The sequence below is a fragment of the Pleurodeles waltl genome, chromosome 8 (genome assembly GCF_031143425.1).
Source record: "Pleurodeles waltl isolate 20211129_DDA chromosome 8, aPleWal1.hap1.20221129, whole genome shotgun sequence".
Taxonomy (NCBI): domain Eukaryota; kingdom Metazoa; phylum Chordata; class Amphibia; order Caudata; family Salamandridae; genus Pleurodeles; species Pleurodeles waltl.
Genome location: NC_090447.1, coordinates 1401975723 through 1402002978, shown reverse-complemented (window position 1 = coordinate 1402002978; position 27256 = coordinate 1401975723). Strand labels below are relative to the sequence as shown.

The window sequence follows — 27256 nt, the reverse complement described above, 5'->3', positions numbered from 1 at the left end:
CCTCTTTGGTGATGGGGGTCCAGGAGTTCAGGATCTGGTGAGGTGCTAGGTCCGTGGTGGTGAGCAATGCTGGCTGGTTTTGGTTCCTGAAGCCTTCGTAAATGTCCTGGATTTTTCGATTAAAGAAGGTGGCAAGGTTGTTGTGGAGTTCTTGGGAGGGAGGGATGGATGAGGTGTCTGTCCCGGGGTTTGTGAACTCTTTGCGATGGCAAAGAGCTCGTTCCTGTTGTGGGTGCTGGTGTTGAGGGGTGCTTGAATGGCAGATTTTTTGGCGCCTCTGATGTTCTGGTGGTGCGTGGTGACTGCATTCTTGTAAGTTGTGCAGTCTTTGGTTGATTTGCTGATCCTCCATTTCTGTTCCAGTCGTCTGCAGGAGCGCTTGGATTCCTGTAGGTCTGCCATAAACCATTTAGGTGTTTTGCTCTGTCGATTTTCTGCTGGCTTCCTTAATGGTGGCTATGTTGTCGGCACATTCTGATAACCAGCGGTGTAGAATGCGTGCGGTTTCATTTGCGTCCGGTGGGAGGGAGTGGTTGATGGCGTTGGTGAGTTGTGCTTCTATAATTTTGCCCCAGCGTCTGCCAAGGGGGTGGGAGGGTCATAGTGGCATGCAGTGTTCTTTGTGTAGGTAAAGTGGACACGCTTGTGGTCGGTCCAAAGATGTTCAGAGGTGTGAGAGATGGTGAAGTTGTCATCTGCTGAGAATACGCGGTTGAGAATGTGTGTCCAGCTCTAACCCAAAGACCTCATCTCTCCTTCATATCAAATCAATATGTGTAGTATGGTGTGATTTTTTTTTTACTTTTTAGAGACACATAAGTATGAGAATGAAAGCCTTGCCGTAAACCTTAGGAGCACACACAGAGGATTTTGACTTGTGGTTGTAACCTGCCATGCCAACAAGCACATCCGACATTTAAAAATAATTAGAACTGGATCTTCATTTGAACTAGAGAGATCAGTCAGAAATACATTATTTTTATTTGGCTAAAACAAATTATTATTTTTTCTTTAATTTTATAGGTGGGCTCTCTCTATATCAAGTAATTTGGATAATGAATTGTCTCTGCATTAAAATGACATACAACCCCGGATTCCCTGCATTTCTAAGTTCCATGGATATTCTTTACAAATACCACATACTTCCTGGCCAGTATACAGCTGCTTGTAGAATGCTATCGATGTATGCCTCGAAAAAGAGCTTGAAAGATTACTATCGTCTGCTTGATGTTGATGAAGGATGTTCAATAGAAGATGTGAGAAATTCATACTGTATGCTTGCCAAAAAATATCATCCAGACAGCGGCTCCGCCACCGCTGATGCCAGCTTGTTTGTGCAAATAGACGAAGCCTATCGAGCTGTGATTTCTGACATAGCAAAGTCTGCAAAACCAGGCATTGAGCCAGATGAAGAAGATGATGATAAATTGAAGTACAAAGCTCCACAGCACAGGCAGTACTTAAGTTATGAAGGCATTGGATTTGGAACTCCAAGCCAGCGAGAAAGGCAGTATGTACAGTTTCGCGTAGATCGAGCTTCTGAACTAGTGATGGACTTTAAAAAACAGAAACTCGTGAGCCAGTATGGCGAGAGTGCAATGGTTGCCAAAGATATTAAAAGGAGCAAAAAGGCCAAAATAACTCAATCCATTGAACGTTTGGTGGAGGATCTCATCCAGGAGTCAATGGCCAGGGGAGATTTTGATAACCTTAGTGGCAGGGGGAAGCCATTGGACAAATTTTCGTATTGTCCACACGTCGATCCGATGACTCATAACCTGAATAGGATCCTGATGGACAATGGATACCAGCCTGAGTGGATCATGCTTCAAAAAGAAATACGAGAAACAATTCAAAATTTAAGAAAAGAGATTGTGGACGCTAGAAAGAAGTACAGCGAGCCACTGACATCACAAAAACTAAAACTCTGGAACCTGAGCTGTGAAGAGTTCAGAGAAAACATTAAGAAGCTTAACAAACGAATTAACGACTTTAATCTGATTGTTCCGCTTCTAAACTGGCAAATGGTTCATTTTAATGCAGAGAAAGAAATTGGCAAAGCAGAGAAGACTTACCAGGCACTAATGGAAGCTAAACGTGAAGAGGATGAATCCACAAGGAAACAGGAGGAAGAAACTGTGAATTTAACTTCATCTAAGGACAGATTCCTGGCATGGATCAGACTTCTGTTGAAATAATGGATTCTTAGACAAACATAACATTATTTCAGTTATGCTATTACATGTGTTTTACTCTGCTGCAAACTGAATTTGTAGATCTTTGGGTTTCTTGAAAATATGAAAGACTACAACAGTTGGTACTGAAAAATAACAATATAATTCTCGGCTCGAAAATATTGTTGTTAAAGCAAACTAAACGTACACTGTCTTACAATCTGAACATGGATATAACCTCATTCTTACACCCAGTAATGCTTTGTATACTCCTTAAAAGATAACTCAGTGTGTTTTCTTGTTTTGTTTCTTCGTGATCTTTTCAATTGTGCAAGTTAAAGTTTACACTCAGAATAAACAACCTTAAGCCCCCAAAGACAACGCTTTTTCATGTAAACGTCCCTACCCCCAACCACCAGCCTGGTCACTTTTATTCTAGGCTCGACTACCAAACAACTCTCTGATGCGTCACACTCAACACAAGGCAGAAAAATAACCAAGTTAATTTTACATAAATTGTCCAGCTTGTCATTCTTCAACTTATTGGGGTCTCTTCGAATCTCCTTTGCTAGGGGAGCTGTACCTGATTATCCTTTAAACCAAGCTTCTCCAACAAGTAGCTTCCGAACAGAGGCTTACACAATGATCATAAGATCATGACTTCCACTGCTGGTATCACTATGCTCACCTATCATAGCATTTGTCAGGCTTATTAGCCCCACATGTTGGACTAACCACCCCATCTTTCATGAAAGATGGACTTTGCCCTCTTGGATCACCACTCAGTTTACCAGGTTGAGGGTGTTCACTGATGTTTTTCTGTCACCCAAATGCCTGTCATCTCGATTCAATAATGTATTGCCAAACCCTCTTTGTCAGGTTGCCCCTTGCAGCTGTAGAAGTCCTGCTGGTTGTATTTGGCTCAGATATTGGTATTATGTCTGACCCAATACCTGTCTAGCCTGATTACCTCCTATTGCTTTCCAACTAGAAAATATACACAAGTCATATACTCGTTAACTGTTAGACACTAATCTACATGACAGTGTCTAGTGAATTCTTAGCAGCCTATATATTAACACGCTACTGTTTCATTGCTTTCCATTCTGTGCCATTGTTGTATAGGAAATCTTAAACTAGATTGAAAAAAGGTGCAGTGGAGTTGTCGCCAGTGCAAAAAAATGGGCAGCTGTGATATTCCTGGTACTTCCTGGTTCCCAGGAAGGACAGCGGTCTGCATCCAATCCTAGACCTCAGGCTTTTTAAATTTTATTTTCACAAGGGAAAGTTCAAGATGCTGTCTCTGACTCAGGTACTTAGGAATGGAAGACTGAATGGCGTCCCTCTACTTTCAGGATGCATATCCTTATATACCAAACCTGGAGCCGCACAGCAGGAACTTGTGATTTGTGGTAGGTTCCACTCACTACCAGATCGTAGTCCTTCCGTTTGGTCTGACATCGGCACATGAGGTATTCACCGCGGTGATGGTGGTAGTGGCTGCATATCCATGGATGTTGGGGTTCTCAATGTTCTGTACCTTAACAATGGTTGCTCAGGGTGAATCTGTTGCATATAATGCTGGGCAGTCTACAGACAACAGCATCCCTGCTGTTCCACCTACTACTAATCTGCAGTCCTCCCATTTGCTCTAACATCTGCACCTCTGGTATTCACTAAGGTGACGGTTGTGGTTGAGGCGCCTTTATGGAGTTTTGGTATCTCAGTGTTCCCATACCTTGGCAATTCGATGCTCAAGGTGGGTTCACCATTCCCAGTGTTGGGGAAACTGCAGGCAACAGCATGCCTGCTGTTTGATATTGGCTTTTCCATCAACCTGCCCAAATCTCATATAGAACCCTCCTAGTGCCTTCTGTTCTTAGGGGCAGTACTGGACAAAATATCTCTGTGAGCTTTCTCTCTTATTCAAAGTATATTGGACCTTGAAGATATGATGTTGATATTTTGGGAAGAGCTCATGTTCTGATTATGACTGTTCTTCACCTGCCAGGTCTGCTGGCCACCTGCATTCTCTGGTCACCAGGCACGCTGGCACATGAAGGCTCTTCAATAGTGCCTCATATTAAATGATTCCAACACGACGGTGGGATATGTCAGGCATTATCAGACTTCATCCAAGCTTGGCACATGATCACAGAACTCAACAATGGTGTGTGTGTGTGTGTATATATATATATATATATATATATATATATATATATATATATATATATATATATATATATATACACACTACGTATTCACGCATGCACAACGCAAAGCTAAAAATAAGAAGTAAAAATGCATCACCATGGGGCTTGACCTCTACATCATTTCTTTGTCTGCCAGCTTCACGTGATGGTACCCGAATGACCGGAAAGAGAGAGAATTACCCACAATGGGATTCTAAACAAGGTGTTCCTCCTCAGAATGAGTTCCTTCTAGTTCCAGCTGTCAAGCTTCCTCTCCTTATAGCCTTTAAACAAACTGGAGAGGAGAATTCTGGAAACTCCCCCTCCCATACAGTAAGTTATTGTTCAAACGCTGGCCGCACCAGGTCAGTGTTGAAAAGAAACACGCTAGAGACTGGTCAACTCTTATGATGTTTTCCAGAGACTCAGCTGTTCCCTGCCTCACCATAAACATTCTCAGCCTGGTACAATTTATCACTGATACTCCCCCATGTTATGTGCCCATCCTTGTTGAGAAAGAGCAAAAACACGTTACACAAGCTATGCGTGGAAAAATACCTGCACCACCAATGTGACGTGTGCAAAGCTAAGCACAAAATGGAGTCAGTGGTCAAGATGGAGCTGGTGATTACATACAGATAGCATTACACTCTCCACCCTTTGACCAGTGACTCACAATATACTGGTCTAAAATTAGCTCTTTTAGGTTTGAACATTGTAAGCAGAATAGGTATGCATTGTACACAGCAACGTAAAATAATAATGATGGGAATTACTATAAGTATCCCACCTACAGCATGGCGTCATTGCCCAAAATCGGGCAACCACTGGAACAACCAGTCCGACTGGTAGTTTGACATGTTTGATGTGACTAGCGGCACTCACAATGATAAGACATGTTGTTTGTCGTGTTTTTGCAATGTTTATCAGTTTGGTAATGGCATAGAGTTTGTTGTTCCCATGGTATCTCTTGCCTCCAGGTGCTGTTGAGCACATTTTCCAATTCCATGAGAATTGCATGACATTTGATAACAGACGTCGCTGGTGGTAATATTATACGCAGTTATTTGGGTAATATTTTCCCACTTTTCGTCAGTTGTTTCTTGGCAAAACTGGCAATATTCATAGGGACTGGACTGGGATAAAACATTACTCTCACGGACCTCTGCATCCTGGTTAGTAGCATTGAAGATATCTAACAACATTTTTGCAGGTGTTGGTATTGCAGTCAGACAGGTAGATATGACGTCCACCGTACTTTGCATGGAGGCCATACAGAAATCTGACTTGTTGAGTATGACCTGTGCTAAATGTGTCCAGACATTTTCGGTCAAGTCTAGTAAAGGTGTCGATCGGCATGGTGGATCAATCATTTCGGATTTGGGCACTTTCGGTCCCTCCTGACCCCATACACACAGGCCTGAAAGGAGTCCATGCAGCACAGCCAGCACACATACACCTTGTAGTATGATCTGTAAAAGAGACAAGTATGATCATTCTCACAAATAACATTTGTCAGCTAGTACATCCTCCCACTTTTCTTTCCCGGGCTTCATAACCAAGAGGATGTTATCCTTCCCCTTGGCAATGATTTCTGCTGGTTCAGGAGGACGATTTGGGGATTCTACCCAGACCTTAGCACCAAGGGTTTTGTCAGTTGAACCAAAACCTCCCTCCTTACACTGTAAGAAGGGCTGGGACAGTCCCCTTTTTCACTATTCCTCCATATACTGGGATAATCACCAACTGGGCAATTCTGTCTCCAGATTGTATCATCAAATTAGTGTCTCCACTATTCAGGAGAATAATTATAATTTCTCCTTGGTAGTCTGCATCGATCACTCACCCCCCCCACTCAAGACCTGAATACCTTTGAGTGCCAACCCAGGTCTGGGAGCAATCAATCCGAAATGCTGTGGGGGAATCTGTATTCCAACACCTGTATCACAGAGTGCCATGTCTCTTGGTTTTAATGTGTACGCTTTTAAAGCATGTAAATCAAGACCTGTAGATTCTGGTGTGGCTCGGTAAGGAGCTAAGGCTCCTGGTTTTATGTCCCAATACATGAAAGTGTTGGCCGCTACATGAGGTTGTATTTGTAATGCTGGGGTTAACATTCTCCACAGGAGACTTTCTGCCTTTGTCAGTGGCCTGTTGTTAAAATTTGGAGGGTTTCATTTAAATGCTCTCTCCAGTTTTTCAAAGTTCCATCTGATAGTTTTCGTAATTGGGCTTTCAGCAAGCGATTCATTCTCTCAATCAGTCCTGCGGCTTGTGGATAGTAAGGAATGTGATAAATCCACTCAATATTGTGTTGTAATCAATAATCTTGTACCAATTTCCCTTTGAAATGTGACCCACTGTCACTCTGGACCTGGAGCGGGACTCCATAATATAACATTGACGGGTCCAGAGTTTTGATTGCATTATACTGAGGGGCACGTTTACAAGGGATGGCAATCAGGTAACCAGAATAGGTGTCCACTGCTGTGCAAGCATATTGACACCAACGACTAGTCGTTAGTGGCCCAATGTAATCAATTTGCCATATCTGCCCTGGTAACTTCCCTCTCCCCAACTGACCTCTGACAGTTTGCGGAACAGATCTTTGTTGTGTGTGTTGACAAATAGGACACTGTTACCTCCGAAATATGCCCTGTGTGTGGTGGTGCCCCAGAAACGGTCGAACATTTTATGTTTTCTTGCCCTGCTTATTCTTTCCCAAGGTCCAAATGAATTTGTACGATTTGTCGGGAAATGGGGATGAACAAATGTGCGATGGCATTGATGATTTTAAAAAGTCACAGGTCTAGTGTATTAATCATTGCCGTTAGTAAGTTTTTAGTAGCAGCATGGTATATACGTAAAATGTTTCTGCAAACAGGGAGTGATGTGGCCGATTTATGAGCTTCTATTGGGCAATTGTGTTTTAAAGTGGACTTTGTTATTTAATTGTTTTAACTGGTAATGTATTGCTTCTTTTATGCTTTTTTATTATGCTTATTTATTATTGTGTTGCTTAAATGGCTTGTGACCGAATAAAGCTTGTTGATGACAACAATAGGACATTGCATGATCACAGTTTTTATGAAGTCTAGGGGAACGTGCATCCCTCTAATCTCTGCCCACCTGTAAGTGGCCTTCTCTCCCAGGTGTCCACATTTTTGGTACGTCCCATTTAGCCATCCCCAACAAGTCAGAATTTGGTATTGCCACCTCTGCCTCTGAAATTTTGGCTTTGTCATCTGCAAGTGTCAAAGCCCAGCTCACCTGAGTTCTTGTTCAGTTCTGATGGAGGTTGAAGACAATCCGACCCCACCCTGAAACTGCTTGTTCCAGCACACTAGTTTTTAAAACAGTGCACTAAGAACAGAAGCGGAAGGGGGGAAGTGGATAAAATAAAAAAAAGAGACAACACCGTTCTTGCGTTTCCACTGTTGAAGTGCTGCACAAATCTGCGGCCCTTTCTGACTTCTGTAGAAACTGGTGCCTAATGAAACATAAACAAAGAACAGATAAGTGCAACCTATTACTAAATGGGTTCCTGACTATCCCTTTATTTATTAGAAATTCTCTTCTAAAAGTACCTCTTGGATCCTGGTCTCTAGTTTCCAGGTTTGGAATGTGTTACTGCTCTGGGATGTGTTTTCTATTACTGTAAAGCTTCTAAAACATTAAACAAATACCGTTATCAGAATTACCAATATCAAACATTCATCATAATATAACTAAAGCCTAAATTCCCAAATGCAGACTCACTTTTCCCATATTTCCAGAATCTTTTATAAAACAAATACTGTACTTTTACATCAAAATACAGTATGTAATTTGTGCAAGTCCTTGATTTACTGTTTGCCTTGCTGTCAATGGTTTCCACTGTTCGATTCCCAAAAGTTCCATGAAAAAAAACAATGTCCGCTTCACAAAGTTCCGCAAAATACTCCTGCAACAAAGAGCCTGAATCACAATGCTCGTGGAAGGCACTTCGCCTCAAACTGTCTATACAGGAATCCAGAAATTGCCGTCAAAGCTCCCTCAGGTAATAAAAAGTTTTGCACTTACTTGTTGCTGGCAAGAGATACTGATCAGTCTAACCTTGTCTTCTTTCTCTTTTGCAGGTTACTCGTAGGAGAGAGGCTGAGGCAAGGAGGAACCGGAAACCGGAAGAAGGAAGAGCCAGCAGCTGCGCCCATTGAAGTCAAAGAAAGTCTGTAAAGAGCAGGAGTGCCAGCGCCGAGGGATCTGTTCTCAGGTAAGCGGGAGGTAGACGAGCACAAGCACTGGGTGAGGCTCGGGGGATGCCTTTTATAGACAGGGCTGGGTGTGGTTCGAAGAGCTGGGTGTGGTTTGAAGGGCTGGGTGTGGTCCTCACATGCTGCACATGTTTTTGGAAGGTGTGCAGAGCTGGGTGTGGTTTGAAGGGCTGGGTGTGGTCCTCACATGCTGCACATGTTCTTGAAAGGTGTGCAGAGTTTCAGTTATCATGCAAATGAGTTGGATTAACACATGGCCTAGGGAGGAGTGTTTTAAAGAAGCCTTGGTAAAAGCAAGGCCCAATGTGTAAACAAAACAGCACATTAAACAACATACACAGAAGCCTAGGGGGGGGGGAGATGAGATAACAAGAAAGGCTTTCAATAGTATGTTTAAAAGGGAGCTATTACAGAACCCACTAGTGCAGTGAGAGGGGACATGCTCTTTGCTGTGTACAAACCCTAACAGTTGCCCCCCTCAAAGGCCCTCCTACAGGACGGGGTTTTCCTGGATTTTTTAAATAAAACCGTCTAATCAGCTGTGGGGCATGTACATATGATGCTGGTTCCCATGAATTCTCAGATTCATCATATCCTTTCCATTCTACTAAATAAAACAGACGTCCACTAATTCTTTTTGAGTCTTTTATGCTTTTCACTTCATATTCCAGATTTCCCTTAATTGGTATGGGTGGAGGTGGTGGTTCAGGTCGGGTTTTTGAGTTGTACGGCTTAAGCAAGGACACATGGAATGTAGTATGTACTGGATATTCTTTTGGTAAATCTAATTTTACTGTTACCGGGTTTACTATGGCAGTTATACTAAAGGGTCCAATGAAACGTGGTTGCAGCTTTCGGGATCCCTCTATGTTTAGGTTCTTTGTGGAGAGCCATACCTTGTCACCAATTTTATACATTGGGGCCTCAGACCTGTGTTTGTCTGCTTGTCTTTTCATGCTTTCCTTGTACTTTAATAAATGTTTCCTGGCTTTGTCTTGTATGTCACCTAACCTCGTTAGTCTATCCGTTACTGTAGGCAACAGGGAATCTTCTAACAAAATGGGTATAGCTCTTGGATGATACCCCTGCAAGAAATAGAATGGTGAGCAAGGTAGAGCTGAATGCGCAGTATTATTATAAACAAACTCTGCTACAGGAAGAGCTTCCAACCATTCACTAGAATAATCAGCCAATAAACAACGTAGCGTTTGAAGTAAGGTTTGGTTCAGTCGTTCAGTCTGTCCATCTGTCTCTGGGTGGAAAGCAGTGGATAAGGCCACATCTATTTTCAGTTTTTCACATAATTTTTTCCAAAATCTGGAGTTGAACTGGCTCCCTCGGTCTGACACCACTTTGCTTGGCAAACCATGTAAACGCACAATTTCCCTTATAAAAATATCGGCAAATTCTGCCGCCGTGGGTAATTTCCGTAATGGTACAAAATGTGCCATTTTAGATAAAAAAAATCCACTATAACCAACACTGTTGTGAAGGATTTTACAGGTGGTAAACCTACAATAAAGTCTACACTCACAGTGTGCCAAGGTTGTTTGGGTGTTGGCATTGGTATTAACAAGCCGTCAGGAGCCTTATGAGAAGATTTATGTCTTGCACAAATTGGACAGGTAGTGACAAATTGCTTAATGTCCTTTCTTATAGTGTCCCACCAAAAGTGTTTTTGCACATTTTCCAGGGTTTTTACCCAACCAGGATGACCTGCCAACGGTGAGGCGTGATGCCAAATTATCACCTGTGTTTGTAATTCAGAGGTGGGCACTAACAGCATGTTGTCGTGATACAATAAACCTCGTTGTATTGTGTTATGGGAATCCTTTAACCAATCCTGAGGTGCTATTTGCATGTGTGCATTATATAGATCTGTGATGAAATCCTTCTGTTGTACTGGTGCCAACAACTTTTGGGGAGGAATAATGGGTTCTCCTATTTTATCTTGTTTCATGTCTGAGGTATGTCCGTATCTAGATAACACATCAGATTGAATTTGTTGTGCACCTGGTCTATAGGTTATAACAAAGTCAAATGTGCTAAAAAAATTTAACCAGCGCATCTGACGTGGTGTTAGTGCTTTAAGTGATCCAAAAAACTGTAGGTTCTTATGGTCAGAAAAGATTGTAACTGGGCACTTGGCTCCCATTAAATGGTGCCTCCATTCTGAAAAGGCTACTTTGATAGCTAGTAGTTCCCTTTCAGCCACAGTGTAATTTTGTTCAGCTGGCAATAACTTTTTGGAATAGAAGGCTATAGGATGTAACTGGCCATCTACTGCATCTCGTTGAGAGAGAACTCCTCCTAAAGCTACTTGTGAAGCATCCGCTTCAAAAAAAAGGGCAAGTCAGGATCAGGATGTTTCAGAATTGGGGCTGAAGTGAACTTTTGTTTTAGGAGTTGAAAGGCGTGTGCCGCCTCATCAGTCCAAAGAAATCGTTGCCCTTTCCGCAACAAGGTAGTTATTGGGGCCGCAATGTCTGCAAAATGTGCAATAAACCTCCTATAAAAATTGGCGAAACCCAGAAATTTCTGAATATCTTTTACAGAGGATGGTTCTGGCCAATCAGCAATAGCACTGATTTTCTTTACATCCATAGTTATTCCTTGAGGTGACAGGCAGTATCCTAAAAAGTCCACCTTGTTGACATTAAAAGTACACTTTTCTAACTTAGCAAAAAGATGATTTTCTTTTAACTTTGATAATACTGCACGAACATGTTGGGTATGTTCTTCTGAGTTCTTAGAGTAAATGAGGATGTCGTCTATGTATTCTATGACACAAACGTCCAGGAATTCGTGTAGGACCTCATTTATAAAGAACTGAAATGCCGCAGGGGCATTACATAACCCAAAGGGCATTACTGTGTACTCAAATAAACCAAACTTTGTCTTGAAAGCTGTCTTCCACTCATCCCCCTCTTTTACTCGGACCAGGTGGTAAGCTCCCCGCAGATCTAGTTTAGTGTATACAGTAGAATGTCTTAATTGATCCAACAACACAGGTATTAGAGGAAGAGGATATTTATTCTTTATTGTAGCCTTATTTAGTCCTCTATAATCGATACACGCGCGCAGGGATTTATCCGGCTTCGGGATAAAAAAGAGTGGAGATGACACCGGAGATGTGGAATGACGGATGAACCCAGACTGTAGTAGGTCATCTAGGTAGGTTCTTAAGTATTTGGTTTCTTCGTCAGTCAAAGCATATACTCTGTTATTAGGTAAAGGGGCCCCTGGGATGAGATCTGTACGGCAGTCATAAGACCGATGTGGGGGCAGCACACTAGCCTTTACTGGATCAAAGACGTCTTTAAAGTCAGAATATTCAGGAGGGAGACTTGGTTCATCTTGTGTAACACTAGCACAGTGTAATACTGTGCTCTGTTCTGTACCTGCTTCTTGATAGCAATTGGTTCTACAGAAAGAGGAATCCAAAGTAACAGTTCTATTCACCCAATCAATTTTTGGGTTATGAGTTGTTAACCAGGGTACCCCGAGAATCAAACCAAAATTAGGAGTATCTATCAGATCAAAGCTAATCACCTCTGTGTGCCCGTTCTGACAGACCATAACAAGTGGACTTGTTTGTTTTGTGATTAATCCAGAGGTCAATTCTGACCCATCCACTGCACATACCGCTTCTGGACAAGGCTTTAGGCACATAGGAAGTCCTAAGATTTCAGCTAACTTATTATCCACAAAATTTCCTGTCGCGCCTGAGTCCAGTAGGACAGGGAGAGAATGCCTCACTTGGGTAGTAACAATTAAAACGACCTGAATTATGAAATGTCTAGGTATGTGCGGTACCCTGAAGGCTGCAGCATTAGAGGTTTGATTAAGATGTTTTCTCGAACAAGTAACCTCTCCCCTTGTTGAGCTTAATCGTTTCCCGATTCAGTTGAGGAGGTGGAGGAAACAGCACCCTTTCGTGGAGTTTTAGGCTTTACTGGACATTCTCTGGCAAAGTGACCTGCCCTGCCACAATATAAACATAATTGACATTTTCTCCTTCTTTCTTTTTCCTCTGATGTGAGTGGACCTCTGAGTGTCCCTATTTGCATAGGCTCTGGTTCAGGGAGTTTATTATCTGTGTCTTTCTTCTCGTGTCTAATAAAAGTTAACCGTGATTCCAGTTTGTATTTATCTCCCTTTCTTTCTCCTAGTCTATGTTCTAATTTCACAACTAAATCTACAAAGTCCGAATAGTCTTTTGGCAAATCAACTATATGAGCCAGCGCGTCTTTTAACTCGTCTCTCAAACCTTTATAAAAAAGGGAGACACGCTTTTCTTCTGGCCACTGTGTCTCGGTGAGTAAACGATTAAAACTAGTGAGATAGGTCAATAAATCCTTGTTACCTTGTTTAAAATTTAAAAGCTCATTATCACTTGCCTGCATGAAAGTGTGTTTTGCAAAAAGGCTGGTCATGGTACGTTTAAATTGATTCCAATTATGGAGGATGGGATCATCTCTATCCACGGAAGGAATTGACCAATTGGCTGCTGTGCCACCCAAATAAGACAAGACGAATGCCACTTTCGTATCATCAGTAGGGAACTGTTGTGGCTTACAAATGAAGTGTAATTGACATTGATTGATAAAAACATGGAATTTGTTACTATCTCCATGAAAACGTTCAGGTGCTGCTAAGGGCACAACATTAGGAACATTAACAGTAACCTCAACTGGGGAAGGCAAAGTTGTTTGTTTTGATGGCGCCCCTGTCTCTGAGGAGGTTTTAAACAAAGGCGTAGAAGCTGTGTTCCACTGAGATCCCCTAAATTTATACCTGCTTAAATCCTGTTTTAAAGAGGTATTCTCCATCTTTAATCTCTCTATTTCCTCTTGCATATGTTGCAAGATGCCAGACACTGATTCATTATGAGCCAAGTCCTCATTTAGGGCCTGCGCCATATCCGTGACGTCAATGCCCTCTATTTCTTCCCCAGTATTCATCGTCCACCAGAACTGAAATTTTTTAAGGCTTGTGCTTCTGTCAAAGCCCAGCTCACCTGAGTTCTTGTTCAGTTCTGATGGAGGTTGAAGACAATCCGACCCCACCCTGAAACTGCTTGTTCCAGCACACTAGTTTTTAAAACAGTGCACTAAGAACAGAAGCGGAAGGGGGGAAGTGGATAAAATAAAAAAAAGAGACAACACCGTTCTTGCGTTTCCACTGTTGAAGTGCTGCACAAATCTGCGGCCCTTTCTGACTTCTGTAGAAACTGGTGCCTAATGAAACATAAACAAAGAACAGATAAGTGCAACCTATTCCTAAATGGGTTCCTGACTATCCCTTTATTTATTAGAAATTCTCTTCTAAAAGTACCTCTTGGATCCTGGTCTCTAGTTTCCAGGTTTGGAATGTGTTACTGCTCTGGGATGTGTTTTCTATTACTGTAAAGCTTCTAAAACATTAAACAAATACCGTTATCAGAATTACCAATATCAAACATTCATCATAATATAACTAAAGCCTAAATTCCCAATAGCAGACTCACTTTTCCCATATTTCCAGAATCTTTTATAAAACAAATACTGTACTTTTACATCAAAATACAGCATGTAATTTGTGCAAGTCCTTGATTTACTGTTTGCCTTGCTGTCAATGGTTTCCACTGTTCGATTCCCAAAAGTTCCATGAAAAAAAACAATGTCCGCTTCACAAAGTTCCGCAAAATACTCCTGCAACAAAGAGCCTGAATCACAATGCTCGTGGAAGGCACTTCGCCTCAATCTGTCTATACAGGAATCCAGAAATTGCCGTCAAAGCTCCCTCAGGTAATAAAAAGTTTTGCACTTACTTGTTGCTGGCAAGAGATACTGATCAGTCTAACCTTGTCTTCTTTCTCTTTTGCAGGTTACTCGTAGGAGAGAGGCTGAGGCAAGGAGGAACCGGAAACCGGAGGAAGGAAGAGCCAGCAGCTGCGCCCATTGAAGTCAAAGAAAGTCTGTAAAGAGCAGGATTGCCAGCGCCGAGGGATCTGTTCTCAGGTAAGCGGGAGGTAGACGAGCACAAGCACTGGGTGAGGCTCGGGGGATGCCTTTTATAGACAGGGCTGGGTGTGGTTCGAAGAGCTGGGTGTGGTTTGAAGGGCTGGGTGTGGTCCTCACATGCTGCACATGTTTTTGGAAGGTGTGCAGAGCTGGGTGTGGTTTGAAGGGCTGGGTGTGGTCCTCACATGCTGCACATGTTCTTGAAAGGTGTGCAGAGTTTCAGTTATCATGCAAATGAGTTGGATTAACACATGGCCTAGGGAGGAGTGTTTTAAAGAAGCCTTGGTAAAAGCAAGGCCCAATGTGTAAACAAAACAGCACATTAAACAACATACACAGAAGCCTTGGGGGGGGGGAAGATGAGATAACAAGAAAGGCTTTCAATAGTATGTTTAAAAGGGAGCTATTACAGAACCCACTAGTGCAGTGAGAGGGGACATGCTCTTTGCTGTGTACAAACCCTAACAGCAAGGGAATTGAACCAGCGTTCGAGTGAGTCGGTGGGATGTTGGGCATCTACATGATAAACAGTAACAGTACTTTGCTACAGCATTTACCAAATTTCCTGCTACAATGTTTTACCCCACACCTCCTTTGAATGTATTTGCCACTTATGTGCATGCCATGTGGGAAGCCAGGTGGCTAACACATTGGCGGTGGACCAAGAATCAGTATACATGTGACAAGCACCAGGTAATTCTTGTTTCAATGCCCCCATGGCCTCACCATCATTTTATACGCTGATGACACCCAGCTCATCATCTCCCTCAAGAAGAACCCATCTACTGCCAAGAATAACCTACACGGCGGACTCCTTGCCATCGCTAACTAGATGACAGCAAGCCACCTCAAATTGAACTCAGAAAAAAAACGAGATCATCATCTTCGGTCCCAACAAGACAGCATGGAACGACTCTTGGTGGCCCACCACCCTTGGACTACCCCCCCAACACCTCCCACCCACGCACGCAATCTCGGCATCATACTGGACTCAACTCTCTCCATGACTCAGCAAATCAACGCCATATCATCCTCCTGCTTCAACACCCTTCGCATGCTATGCAAGATTTTCAAATGGATTCCTTTAGAAACAAGAAGAACGGTCACCCACGCCCTCATAAGCAGCAGACTGGACTATGGCAACGCCCTCTACGCAGGGACCACAGCCAAGCTTCAGAGAAAACTCCAGCGAATCCAGAACGCAGCCACAAGTCTCATCCTCAACCTCCCTTGCCACAAACACATCTCCGCCCACCTCAGATCCCTACACTGGCTGCCCATCAACAAGAGGATAATTTTCAAAATCCCTGTCCACGCTCACAAGGCCCTCCACGACACCGGACTGGCCTACCTCAACGAACGAATCAACTTCCACAAACCAACTCGACAGCTCTGCTCTGCGGACCTCACCCTTGCTACAGTCCCCCGCATCTAACGCACCACCTCTGGCGGCAGATCCTTCTCCCACCTCGCCGCCAAAACCTGGAACTCCCTCCCCACCAACCTACGCAAGACCCAGGACCTCCTAACCTTTAGATAACACCTCAAAACATGGCTTTTCGAGCAGTAACCCCCCCCCCCCCCCCAGCGCCTTGAGACCCTACCGGGTGAGTAGTGCGCTTAAGAAATTTGTTTGATTGATTGAATGCCTAATACACAGCGTACAATTCTGCATATTGACTACTCTTCCCTTCTTCTGTAGTGGTCAACAGCTTCTTGGTGATCAGGTAGTATGACACTGCTTTCCAATTTCTTTTGGCCCCCCACATACTTGACTGAACCATCGGTAAACCGTACATGCTCTCTACAAGGATTCAAAGAGCTCACCCCACATCACTGGTGACTCTTTTATTTGTGATACCTCCTGCACCCTCTTCTCATTCTGCATAGGGGCTTGTGACACCTGTTCATGTAGAGCTGCTGTCCCGGCTGGTCCCACTCGGGCCCTGTCTTGTATGTACCATTTCCAACATATGATACTAGCTTCTTGTGCATGTCCTATGTGGTGAGTTTTGGGAGAACTCATCATCCACTGCATTATTGGAATATCAGGTCTCAAAATCACATAATGACCTAGGGTCATTTGCTCAATATCTACTAGAGCCCAGTAGCATGCAAGTAACTGTTTCTCAAAGGGAGTATATCGCTCTCCAGCATCAGGTAGCTTTTTATTCCAGAAACCCAGGGGCACCATCGTTCTTCCCTGTTTTTGCCACATGCTCCAATTTGCATATTGCCCCTGAACTGTTACATGCAACTCAATGTCTCCTTCCTGTACTGCCCATAGGTCTAAGGCCTGTTGAATCGCCTCCTTTGCCAAGTGAGACGCACACTCCTGCTGCTCACCCCATTCAAACTCATGTTTCTTTCTTGTCCAAAGGTGGGCGATCTGACTCAACTGAGGGTTATGGTGTCTCCAAAAACCAAACAATCCAATTAATCGCTGTGTCTCCTGCTTAGTGCGGGGAGTGGCAAACTCTAAAATCCTTTGTTTTGCCTGTGACAACACTTCTCTATGTCTCTGATTCCACTGAATTCCTAGAAACATCACGTTTCTTGTCTGAATTAATCATCCACCCTTTACTCTTCAAGAGTTCTACAACCTGCTCCAACTGAGTCTTCATCTGTTCTTGTGTCTCTCCTTGAATCATCAAATCATCAGTGTAATGCAGTGGTTCCCAAACTTTTTCGATCCCCGGCTCCCTTGACCTATTGGCCGTGTTGGCCACGGCTCCCCATTATGTCACTTTTTTTTGGTCGGTGGGGGAACGTAATCCCAGCCTGTACCTGTACCTACACTATTTACAGTTTGTCTTCTTTATTCTCTCCTTCAGGTTGCTGAAACCCATTTATTGGAAACTATTTTTGTTCTTTGGTCATAGGGATATTATTAATGGTACTTTGGCGCCCTCCGCTGGTCACAATAATTAATGCAGGGGGTTTTGTTTCCAATACCACGATGAAAAGCTGCCGATTCAAAGCACCTCCGAGTGGTTTCCAGACTGTGTGCGGCGCCCCTGGCTAGTTTTGAGGGCGCACCAGGGAGCCGCGGCGCACAGTTTGGGAACCACTGGTGTAATGGATCAATTGCATCCCTGGAATGACAGATACTTCATTCAGGTGCTCTGCTACCAGCCAGTGACAGATGTACCCCATAGGCAAAGATTGCATCTAAAACTGTCTGTCACAATGTGAGAAAGCAGATTGATCCTGACACTCATGGACCACTGATATAGAAAAGAAAGCATTAGCAATATCAATCAAAGTGATGGTACTGGGGACCATCGCTGTTAAAGGGTGTGTATGTTTATTCATCTTGCGGTAATCAACCATCATTCTATAGCGCCCGTCACCTTTGGGTGTGGGCCAAAAAGGCTTGTTCCGTTCAGTGGTGGTTGGAGCTATCACACCAGCCTCAATCAATTCTTGTAGAGTTTTACTTATTTGCTCATGCCCTCCTGGAATACTGTACTGCTTCAAGCGAATTACCTTGGTTACTGGGGGCACCTTCACTGGTTGTATCTTCAGATAGCCCACACTCATGGCTGACACCGAAATTTATCTCATTGATCCAAACTGATGATAACCATCATCCAAATACAGTCATTCCCTTTAAAATGTCAATTCCTAATATATATTCTAGAAGGAGCACAATCAGAACAGTATATTCTCTTTTTGGTGTTCGTCTTATTTTCATTTGAACAGTAGTCTGCACGGCAGGAGTTTGTTTTCCACCCAACCCTGTTATGGTGTAGTGCTGACCAGTAAAGTTTTTGGAATTTCCATAAATTAAAGAGGCCTCTGCTCCGGTGTCAACTAAAGCTCGGACTCTTTCAAAATTTCTGTGTTTCCATTGTATTTCTAAATCAACATGGGGTTTGTTATCTTCATGAGCCCATCCCTGTACCAGAGCTTGGCCTGTATCCTAATCTGATTTAAACCTGTCAACTTTGCCCAAGACAGGTTTGGATATATATATATATATACTTTCATATCTGCGAGTAGATTCTCCTCCTTCCCTGTTCTCAGTTAACCACTCACTGTCCAAAACTTCCTCATCTTTCCCTCGTGAAGAAACATTTCTTTCCCTTCCTTTTCCATCCTCCTGTGTCTGGCCCTAATTCACTTGTTTATTATCCTACTTGTTTACTTTTCTACTGCTTTCCTTTCGGTCCAGCCCTCTTTTGCGGTACATCTCCCACTAGCTTTTAGTATCTATTCCATCAATTTGCTCCTTGCTGACACCATCATTCAGTAATGCCGTAAACATGTCTCTCCTAGATACTCTGTTGTTATATGTGCGACCCTCAGATCTCGAGGCTCTCTCTGGTTTACTCCAGTCTCCCAGCTCTCCTAGCACAGGAACTGCTTCCAGCACATCTTTGATTCTCTGCCCTGTCTGATTAATTAGGAGACTCCTTTTTACTGGCTTGTAAGCTGGAGGGGCAAGGCAGATTATTTTATGTCGTACTGAAATGATCAGTGGAGCCTCTAACAAATTGTGAGCTTCATCTAATAGAATAGCAGTTGTCATACTTTCTTCTTTAATTCTTTGCATAGCATCTCTCAACGTGTACCAGGGCTTATCATTTGGCGGCCAATCTGATTCAGTACGATATTTTTGATTACATCCTATGACTGCCGATTGTAACAAATTGGTCGCTCCTTGATTCCCATAACTCCTGCATTGTTCTTGTATTAGGGGGTCAGTGCTAAGAGTACCAAACTTCCTTGAATCTCCTGCATATAATGTCACTCCTGAAGTACCCGTGTCAAACAATCTCACCATCCACGTAAGCAGTGCTTCCCCACTTTTCTGTTTAAATCTGTCCATAACATCATTAACTTCTTACTGACTATAATCTTCTGTAGAATGCATTTCAACTCCTCCCGGGTTCTGTGGGGTGCCTTGTATTTTACATCTAAATATTGGCTGTGCACAAACCAATTTTGTCTCCTCTGTCTCAAACTGGCGCCCACCTTTTTTAACCTCTTCATCACTGGAATTTGGAAAATCAGTGCTGTCCCAAATATTCATATACCATTCTTTGGGATTCCAATCTAAGCCTGCTTTGGCAATTGCTAAATTAATTTCTTTGGATTTATTTTACCACTGCATTTCCGAAATCTGTTCTGAGCAACTTTGACAGCTGCCATGTCTGCAACAGGCTGATATGTATCGGCCTTATCTTGCAATAACTTATTCTGACAAGACAGCATGGTTACAGTATTTTTAGTATCAACAAGCGGCCTCTCCAATTGCTGGTTTTCATGTTCCAATTGCTTACATTTTTCATGCGTTTTTCTATGAGCTGACAACAAAATCCATCTCCTCTTGCCTCCTACCTAAAATTAATAAATTGCCACCCTGCTCAAGAGGTACCTTTCATAAACATATGAGCAAATCCTTTGGCTCACTCTCATCAAGACATTCATCCCAGGGCTCCGACCCACAAGACCACTCTTTTGGCAGGACATTTTAAAGTTCTTTAATCCACCCTAGAATTTCACATGAAACTTGAGAAATGGCTTGTGAAGCTGCTTTTGACTTCTTGCCAAACATATTTCACTTTTCACCTTACACTTTTCAACCTTTTCCACCGCATACTGCCGCTACGCCAAATTGTTCTGCTCTACCTCAGACTGAGAGGAGACAAAAGGAAAGGAATGGCAAGAATGCAGCTCTCTTATTCTGAGTAATGAATTTATTAGGGCACTTCTCAAGTTTCATGCGCTGACTACGTATTGATACATGCACAACGCAAAGCTTAAAATAAGAATTAAAAATGCATCACCATGGGGCTTGACCTCGACATCATCTGTTTGTCTGCCAGCTTCAAGTCGTGGAACCCGAACAACTGGAAAGAGAGAGAATTACCCACAATGGGATTCTGGGCAAGGCGTCCCTCCTCAGAATGAGTTCCTTCTAGTTCCAGCTGTCAAGCTTCCTCTCCTTATATCCTTTAAACAAACTGGAGAGGAGAATTCTAGAAACTCCCCCTCCCATACAGTAAGTTGTTGTTCAAACGCTGGCCGCACCAGGTCAGTGTTGAAAAGATAAACGCTAGAGACTGGTCAACTCTCACAATGTTTACCTTACCATAAACATTCTCAGCCTGGTACATTTTATCACTGATACTCCCCCATGTTATGTGCCCATCCTTGGTGAGGAAGAGCGAAAACACGTTACACAAGCTGTGCACAGAAAAATATCTGCGCCACCAATGTGACGGTGTGTAAAGCTAAGCTAAGCACAAAATGGAGTCAGTGGTCAAAATGGAGCCGATGATTACATACAGATAGCATTACAGACTCAAAAAGGGATGATCCCCAAATTGATAATTTGATGTTGTGTGTTGAGGTTGAGGAGTCAACCTTTTCCACTTCACAGTGCATTACCAGACCATGGCAGTAACTAAGAGCCAGATTTGCAGTTTAGTTAGACATGGTGATGATTCAGTCTGAAGTCCCCACAACTCCTTTTAGTATTTCCTGGAAATCCTATCTGCGATCCCATGGATAAAATTCTGTGATTTCTGTTTTTTAATGGGCACTACAGCATCCTGCTGTGCCTAATGAGGGCAGTTCAGTTGGTGGGATGCAGTGTTGTAGACACATTTTGACAATTTTTCTTCCCTAAGATATTTGTACACTAACTCTTGGTCTGGAGGAGTTTTAGCTGGAGAAAGCAAACACATGCTTACATGCATTGTTTATGAGCATGGGAAGGTTAAGTGAAGTGCCCATTATCACAGGATGTTGAGCATACAAGACTCAAACCTAGTTCCACAGTCAGAAGTTCTGATCTTAATGCCACACCATGCGTAGATGGAGGGAGTGAGGCAGGCAGTGGCTCGAAAAACTAAAGCAACTTAGGAGCAGCTGCTCTCTGCTGTAAGCAAAGGAGCCATCACCTGACCCACAATCTGCCCACTCTTATCCTTGCCTAAGAGGGTATGGATGACCTGTGCCTAGCTCTGAAAGCCGCTGTATCTGATGTTTTCTTACACAAACCCAAGGTGCTCTCAATGAACCGGTGTCTGCTCAACGTGCACACAAACAAGCACACATCTATGTGGAATATGCAAGTCCGTCGGAGTACATGGTCTCAATAATGCTCATTGAGTCTACGCAGGGAAATAAAGAGGCGCAATTATATGGGTAATATGAAGGGGAGTGATGTGTGTGGGATCCAGCATACATTCGCATCTGTGCTTAACTAGACATCTACTTACAAGTCTTATGTATTTATGCGCTGGCTGTGTGTGTGTGTGTACATATACATATATATATATATATATCCACATATACACACAAGTCTATAATGTGCATAAGATACTTATAGAAACATGCAGACAAAACAAGAACAATGGTGGGTGGCAGGTGAGGGGGCAATGCGGGCTCAGTGTGTGGAGGGTGGGGGTCATTTGTGAAAATGGGAGTGGGCGGGTAGGGGTAGAAAACAAACGGACTGGAGCAGAGGGGAAATCACAACCACTCATGTGGAGTTCTGGAACACAGGAAAAGTAGCTAAAAAAAATGGGAGAAGTGGAAGGACGCAAGTACTTGGTACATCCTTCAGAGGAGGGTCAAACACAAGAAGAGGATGTCACGCAGGCATAGCTTGACTAACAGAAATGCTGGAAACGAGACAGATGCCTCTTGTAGGCATGTGTTGTGCACAACTTTTAAAAGTGAACATGTTAGAATTGAAAATGTGTTCCACTATCCTGCACATTGAGCTATTTAATTATTTACTGATGTCAAAGAGTATCCTATGATATAAACCCAAGTTATTTAGCACACACACCAAAAAATATATACATATATTTGGTGTCCATTATAGCTGTCAGAAAATACTGCACTGATATGACATGATTTACAGACAAGCTGAGGACAGTTTTATGATTCCACATGCATGGGGAATCCACTTTAGCTGAAAATATGCTTTCATAGCAAACTAGAAGCGGTTTGAACTGTTATTTGATGCTTGGATGCATTCCATCCATGTTTTGGAACTAACAGGTGACAGAAACAAATATTTGTTTGCTCTTGAAAGCTGAGGCAGGTGTCCTATCCAGCCACCCGGGAAACCTCACAATTTGGACCGTTTCAGACAGAGCTGGCATGTGATACTGCTTTTGCCTGGATCCTACATGTCAAACACCCCATTGTGTGTGATCTATTGTCGGTGGCAGTCAGTAGTTACTGGACAGTATCTTTGATGGGTGCTCTTTTTTACCACTGTTATAGTAGGACCACAAGTACTAATGCACTTCAGTTATATAGCTAAATTACTCCCTCTAGGCACCTGACTACAGAGGTGGCAGACAAGATTTACAATAAGGGGGTAAGTATAACTTCTCAAATTACACTTGATAAATCAGGGTCCAGTTATCCCTTAAACTTTAAAGATTAATAACCCTCTTACCAGGCAAGTAAACAGAGGAGTAAAACCTACATTACACTAAAATAAAATCTATAAATAAAATTCAAATTATAAATAATTAAATTAAAGTAAAAAAATATATATTAATAAATAAAAGAAAAATTAAAAGTATTAATTAAACAAATATTTATAAATAAAATAAATACAAAAAATATAAATGTACTCTCTTGTAAGCTTTACTCTGTCTCCCCATCCCCCTATGCCTCTATCAATCTATCCTTCATCCCCACTCTGACTCATCCCAAACCCATTCTACTACTTTCATCTCCAAAATAACTCTGCCTAAGCTCTTCCCTCCTCTACCACATCTAGCTCATCCCAAACCTCAGTTTACTACCATGATCTCCCAAACGACCTTACTAAATTCTCCTTCACTTATCTTACCTTTGACTCATCCAAAACTCCTTCTGCTACTATGATCTCCCTAACCCTTTCCACAGACTCTTCCCTCCTCCATCTCTCCTTTTCTTATCCCAAGCCTTATCCTATTACTATAAAATCCCAATTAACACTTCTGGATTCTTCCCTCCTCTATCACTCAATTACTCTAGTCAATCCAGCTAACAAACTCACATATCATCAGCTCAAATTAACTCATAATACTAATACTGTACTTGTATTTCCCTATACTAATCCACGACTAATTCCTTTTGGGTTCCGGAGTAGTGTGCTACTCGCCGAAAAGCTAGGTTTCTCAGTTTATCTGCAGCCCTATTATGAAGTCCACTGAACAGTCTTAAAATGTCCAGAAGACAGGAAAACTACCCAGATCCCAGCCAAGCTTTTTAGGGTGTCAGTTAACCAAGCCCTGAAAGTCTAGAATCCTTGGTCTATCAAGGGTTTACTAAATAGTGCCAAGTAGGCACAGTTGTTAATGTATAAAGTCCAATTTAGGACCAAACTGGGCTGTCTTTAAAAATTCATAATTGTCTTTCAAGAGGCCAGTTGTAGGAAACTGGGCTTCTTTCAGATGCCCCTTTCCAGTTTTTTGCTTCCTTTTAGAACTACTAGATGATGGTTTTCAACTTTGACAGTGCACTGAGTCCTGCTAAACATACCTCAATGCCAGTGCTCTTTCCTCTATGTCTGATTGCTACAATGGGCACAAGACTTTAGCACCCCTGTAAGTCCCTAGTAAATGGTACCCCTGATACCTAGGGCAAGGATAATACAGAGAATCCCTAAGGGCTGCACCATAACTCATGCCACCCTAAAGGACCTACCCACAAATTGCACCCCCCCGCCGTCGCAGACTGCGTATCAGCAGCATGCACGCACTGAGTGAAAACACAACATAGCACACACATTTGTGCACCATGCCAAAGCCACTGCATGCATTATATGTAAGTCACCCCTATAGCAAGCCTTAGGCGCTCTAAGGCAGGGTGCATTATAAAACATGTGAAGGCCTATCTGCATGAGCAGATATGCCCCTGTGATGTCTAGTTCTATTCGTAGACATTGCAAGGGACCGGGCAGCCATCTTAAATCATGTACTGTACACTGGTCAGCATGAGGGACCCAGCTACATGATGGCTGCACGGAAATTAGTGATGTTTGGTATCAAACTCCTCGTCTTACTAAATTCATACTGATGCCAGTATGAGATTTATTGTGCAGGCAGGTCGCTTCCTCCTCACCACTGCTCCGGTAAGTGCTGCCATTGTTTTGGGCTTGTCTGGGCTTGTTTGGGATTCTTGGCTTCTCCTATCCCGTAAGCCCCCCCCCTCCCCTCCCTCTTCCTCAGAGCTCTTCCCGCTCCTGACTCCTGCTGCCCACACCCCATGCACTCCCATTGGAGGTTTCCCTCCCTCCTCCCAGCTGCCACTCCCTCCCACCTCCCTTCTTAGGCCGGCCGCAGCGAAGGCGCGCCAAAGGCAAGCCTGTCTGCGCCCGTCCGTGCCAAGACCGCGCCCAGCGCCAGACCCTCTGGCCAACACGCCTCCGGCGCCACCAAACACCTTTACACTGCCAACGAACTCCACGCCCTTAATCCAGGACGCTCCTCCATCTGCTTCCAGTACACACCGACGCGCACCAAAGGACCCTTCTCCTGCAAAGCCTGCCATTTCACCTGCAACCTAACCTCCAAACTCTAAATCAAAACAGACAGCCGCCTAAGATGCATCCTACTTAACACCCGCTCCGTCCACAAATATGCAATTGAACTCTGGGACCTCCTGACCACATACTCGCCTGACGTCGCATTCCTCACTGAAACCTGGATGAATTCCGCCTCAGAACCAGAACTAGCCATAGCCATACCAGAAAACTACAAGATCACCAGAAGAGACCGAATCAACAGACCAGGAGGAGGAATCGCCATAGTCCACAAATAACCATAAGAGTCTCCACCAACTCCCACAACACCATCAACTCCGCCGAGCACCTCCACTTCAAAATCCACATCAACGCCAACAACACACTCAGAGGAACACTGGTCTACAGACCCCTGGACCCACACCGGAGTTCTATGACGACATCGCCGACGCCATCAGCGCCCAAGCCCTCGCCTCAACAGACTACATCCTCCTTGGTGACCTAAACTTCCACCTAGAAAATAACAACGATATCAACACACCAACCTAATCGACAACCTCGCCAACTTCGGCCTCAAGCAACTTGTCACTACACCCACCCACTCCGCAGGCCACACACTCAACCCCATCTTCTCAGCCAGCAACCACGTCTCTTTCAGCCACACCACCGAACTCAGTTGGACAGACCACCGCTGCATCCACTTCTCCTACCAAAAACCAGTCACTCACCACCACCGCACACAACCCCCCGACGCAACTGGAGCAAAATATCAACAGATCAACTGATCTCCACTCTCGCCCGGGCCACACCCCCTTGGACCCGAGACCCCAACATAGCCACCACCAACCTGCATCGCTGGATAGAAGACTGCGCCAACACCCTTGCACTGCTCAAAAAAAAAAAAACACCTCCCACAGAATCAAGGCCAGCTGGTTCACCCCAGAACTACAGGAATCCAAACGGCTATGTCGCAGAATGGAAAAAACCTGGCACCTTGACCCTACCAACTCCAACCACATCGCGTTCAAGGATGCCCTACGCAAACATCACCAACTGATCCGCACCACCAAAAGGACCCACTTCAAAAACCGCATTGACGCCAACGCTCACAACAGTAAAGAGCTCTTCGGCATCGTCAATGAGCTCTCGACCCCCAGGCCCTGCTCCAACGAACCCCCGCCATCACAGGAGTTCTGTAACTCACTGGCAACCCACTTCCGTCGAAAGATAGAAGAAATCCACAATACCTTCAAACCCCAGACCCACCAGCTGACTACAAACACCCAAGAACCCAACGCTCCAAGCAACACCCACCTCCTCCACACCTGGACCCCTGTCAACATAGAGGACACCGCCACCACCATGGCCTCCATCCACTCCGGATCACCATCGGACCCCTGCCCACACCATATCTTCAACAAGGCAAACATCATCATCGCCCCCCACCTCTGCAAAACCATCAACAGCTCCTTTGAGTCAGCCACCTTCCCAGAAAGATGGAAGCACGCAGAAACGCCCTGCTAAAGGAACCAAAGGCAGACCCAGACGACCCCAAGAATTACCAGCCGATCTCCCTTCTCCTCTTCCCAGCCAAGGTCATGGAAAAAATTGTAAACAGCCAACTATCCCGGTTCCTGGAAGACAGCAAGGTACTCGACACCTCCCAATCCGGATTCAGCAGAAACCACAGCACTGAGACTGCACTCATTGCTGCCACAGACGACATTAGGACCATGCTCGATGAAGGAGAAACAGCAGCACTCATCCTCCTGGACCTCTCCGCAGCTTTCGACACGGTATGTCATCACACTCTCTGCACACGCCTCCACAACGCTGGAATCCGCGACAAGGCACTCGACTGGATCTCGTCATTTCTCTCAGGCAGAACCCAGAGAGTCCGCCTCCCACCGTTCCTGTCAGAAGCCTCCAGAATCATCTGTGGCGTTCCCCAAGGATCTTTGCTCAGCCCCACGCTCTTCAACGTTTACATGGCCCCCCTCGCCAACATCGCACAAACCCCACCACATCAACATAGTTTCCTACGCAGACGATAATCAGCTCATCCTCTCCCTCACGAAAGACCCTACAACTGCAAAGAACAGCCTCCACAACGGACTTCACGCCATCGCCAGCTGGATGGAAT

At 43.9% G+C, this 27256-nt stretch overlaps 2 protein-coding genes across 4 annotated transcripts in view; both read left to right on the top strand.

The window, feature by feature from the left end:
- DNAJC28 (DnaJ heat shock protein family (Hsp40) member C28) overlaps window positions 1–7538 on the top strand; it is a 60533-nt gene extending 52995 nt beyond the window's left edge. Inside the window, exon 2 of one of the 2 annotated variants that reach the window (XM_069202461.1) lies at window positions 1024–7538. In XM_069202461.1, coding sequence (XP_069058562.1) covers window positions 1024–2198 — 1175 coding nt within the window. In that variant the 3' untranslated portion in view covers window positions 2199–7538. The remainder of the gene's footprint in view (window positions 1–1023) is intronic. The other variant, XM_069202462.1, reaches the window with a different exon arrangement.
- TMEM50B (transmembrane protein 50B) overlaps window positions 1–27256 on the top strand; it is a 274230-nt gene that overhangs the window by 52284 nt on the left and 194690 nt on the right. The window contains exon 2 of one of the 2 annotated variants that reach the window (XM_069202466.1): window positions 8485–8618. The exons of the other annotated variant lie outside the window; for it this stretch is intronic. The gene's annotated coding sequence lies outside the window, so the exon portion shown is untranslated. The remainder of the gene's footprint in view (window positions 1–8484; window positions 8619–27256) is intronic. 2 annotated transcript variants of the gene reach the window in all.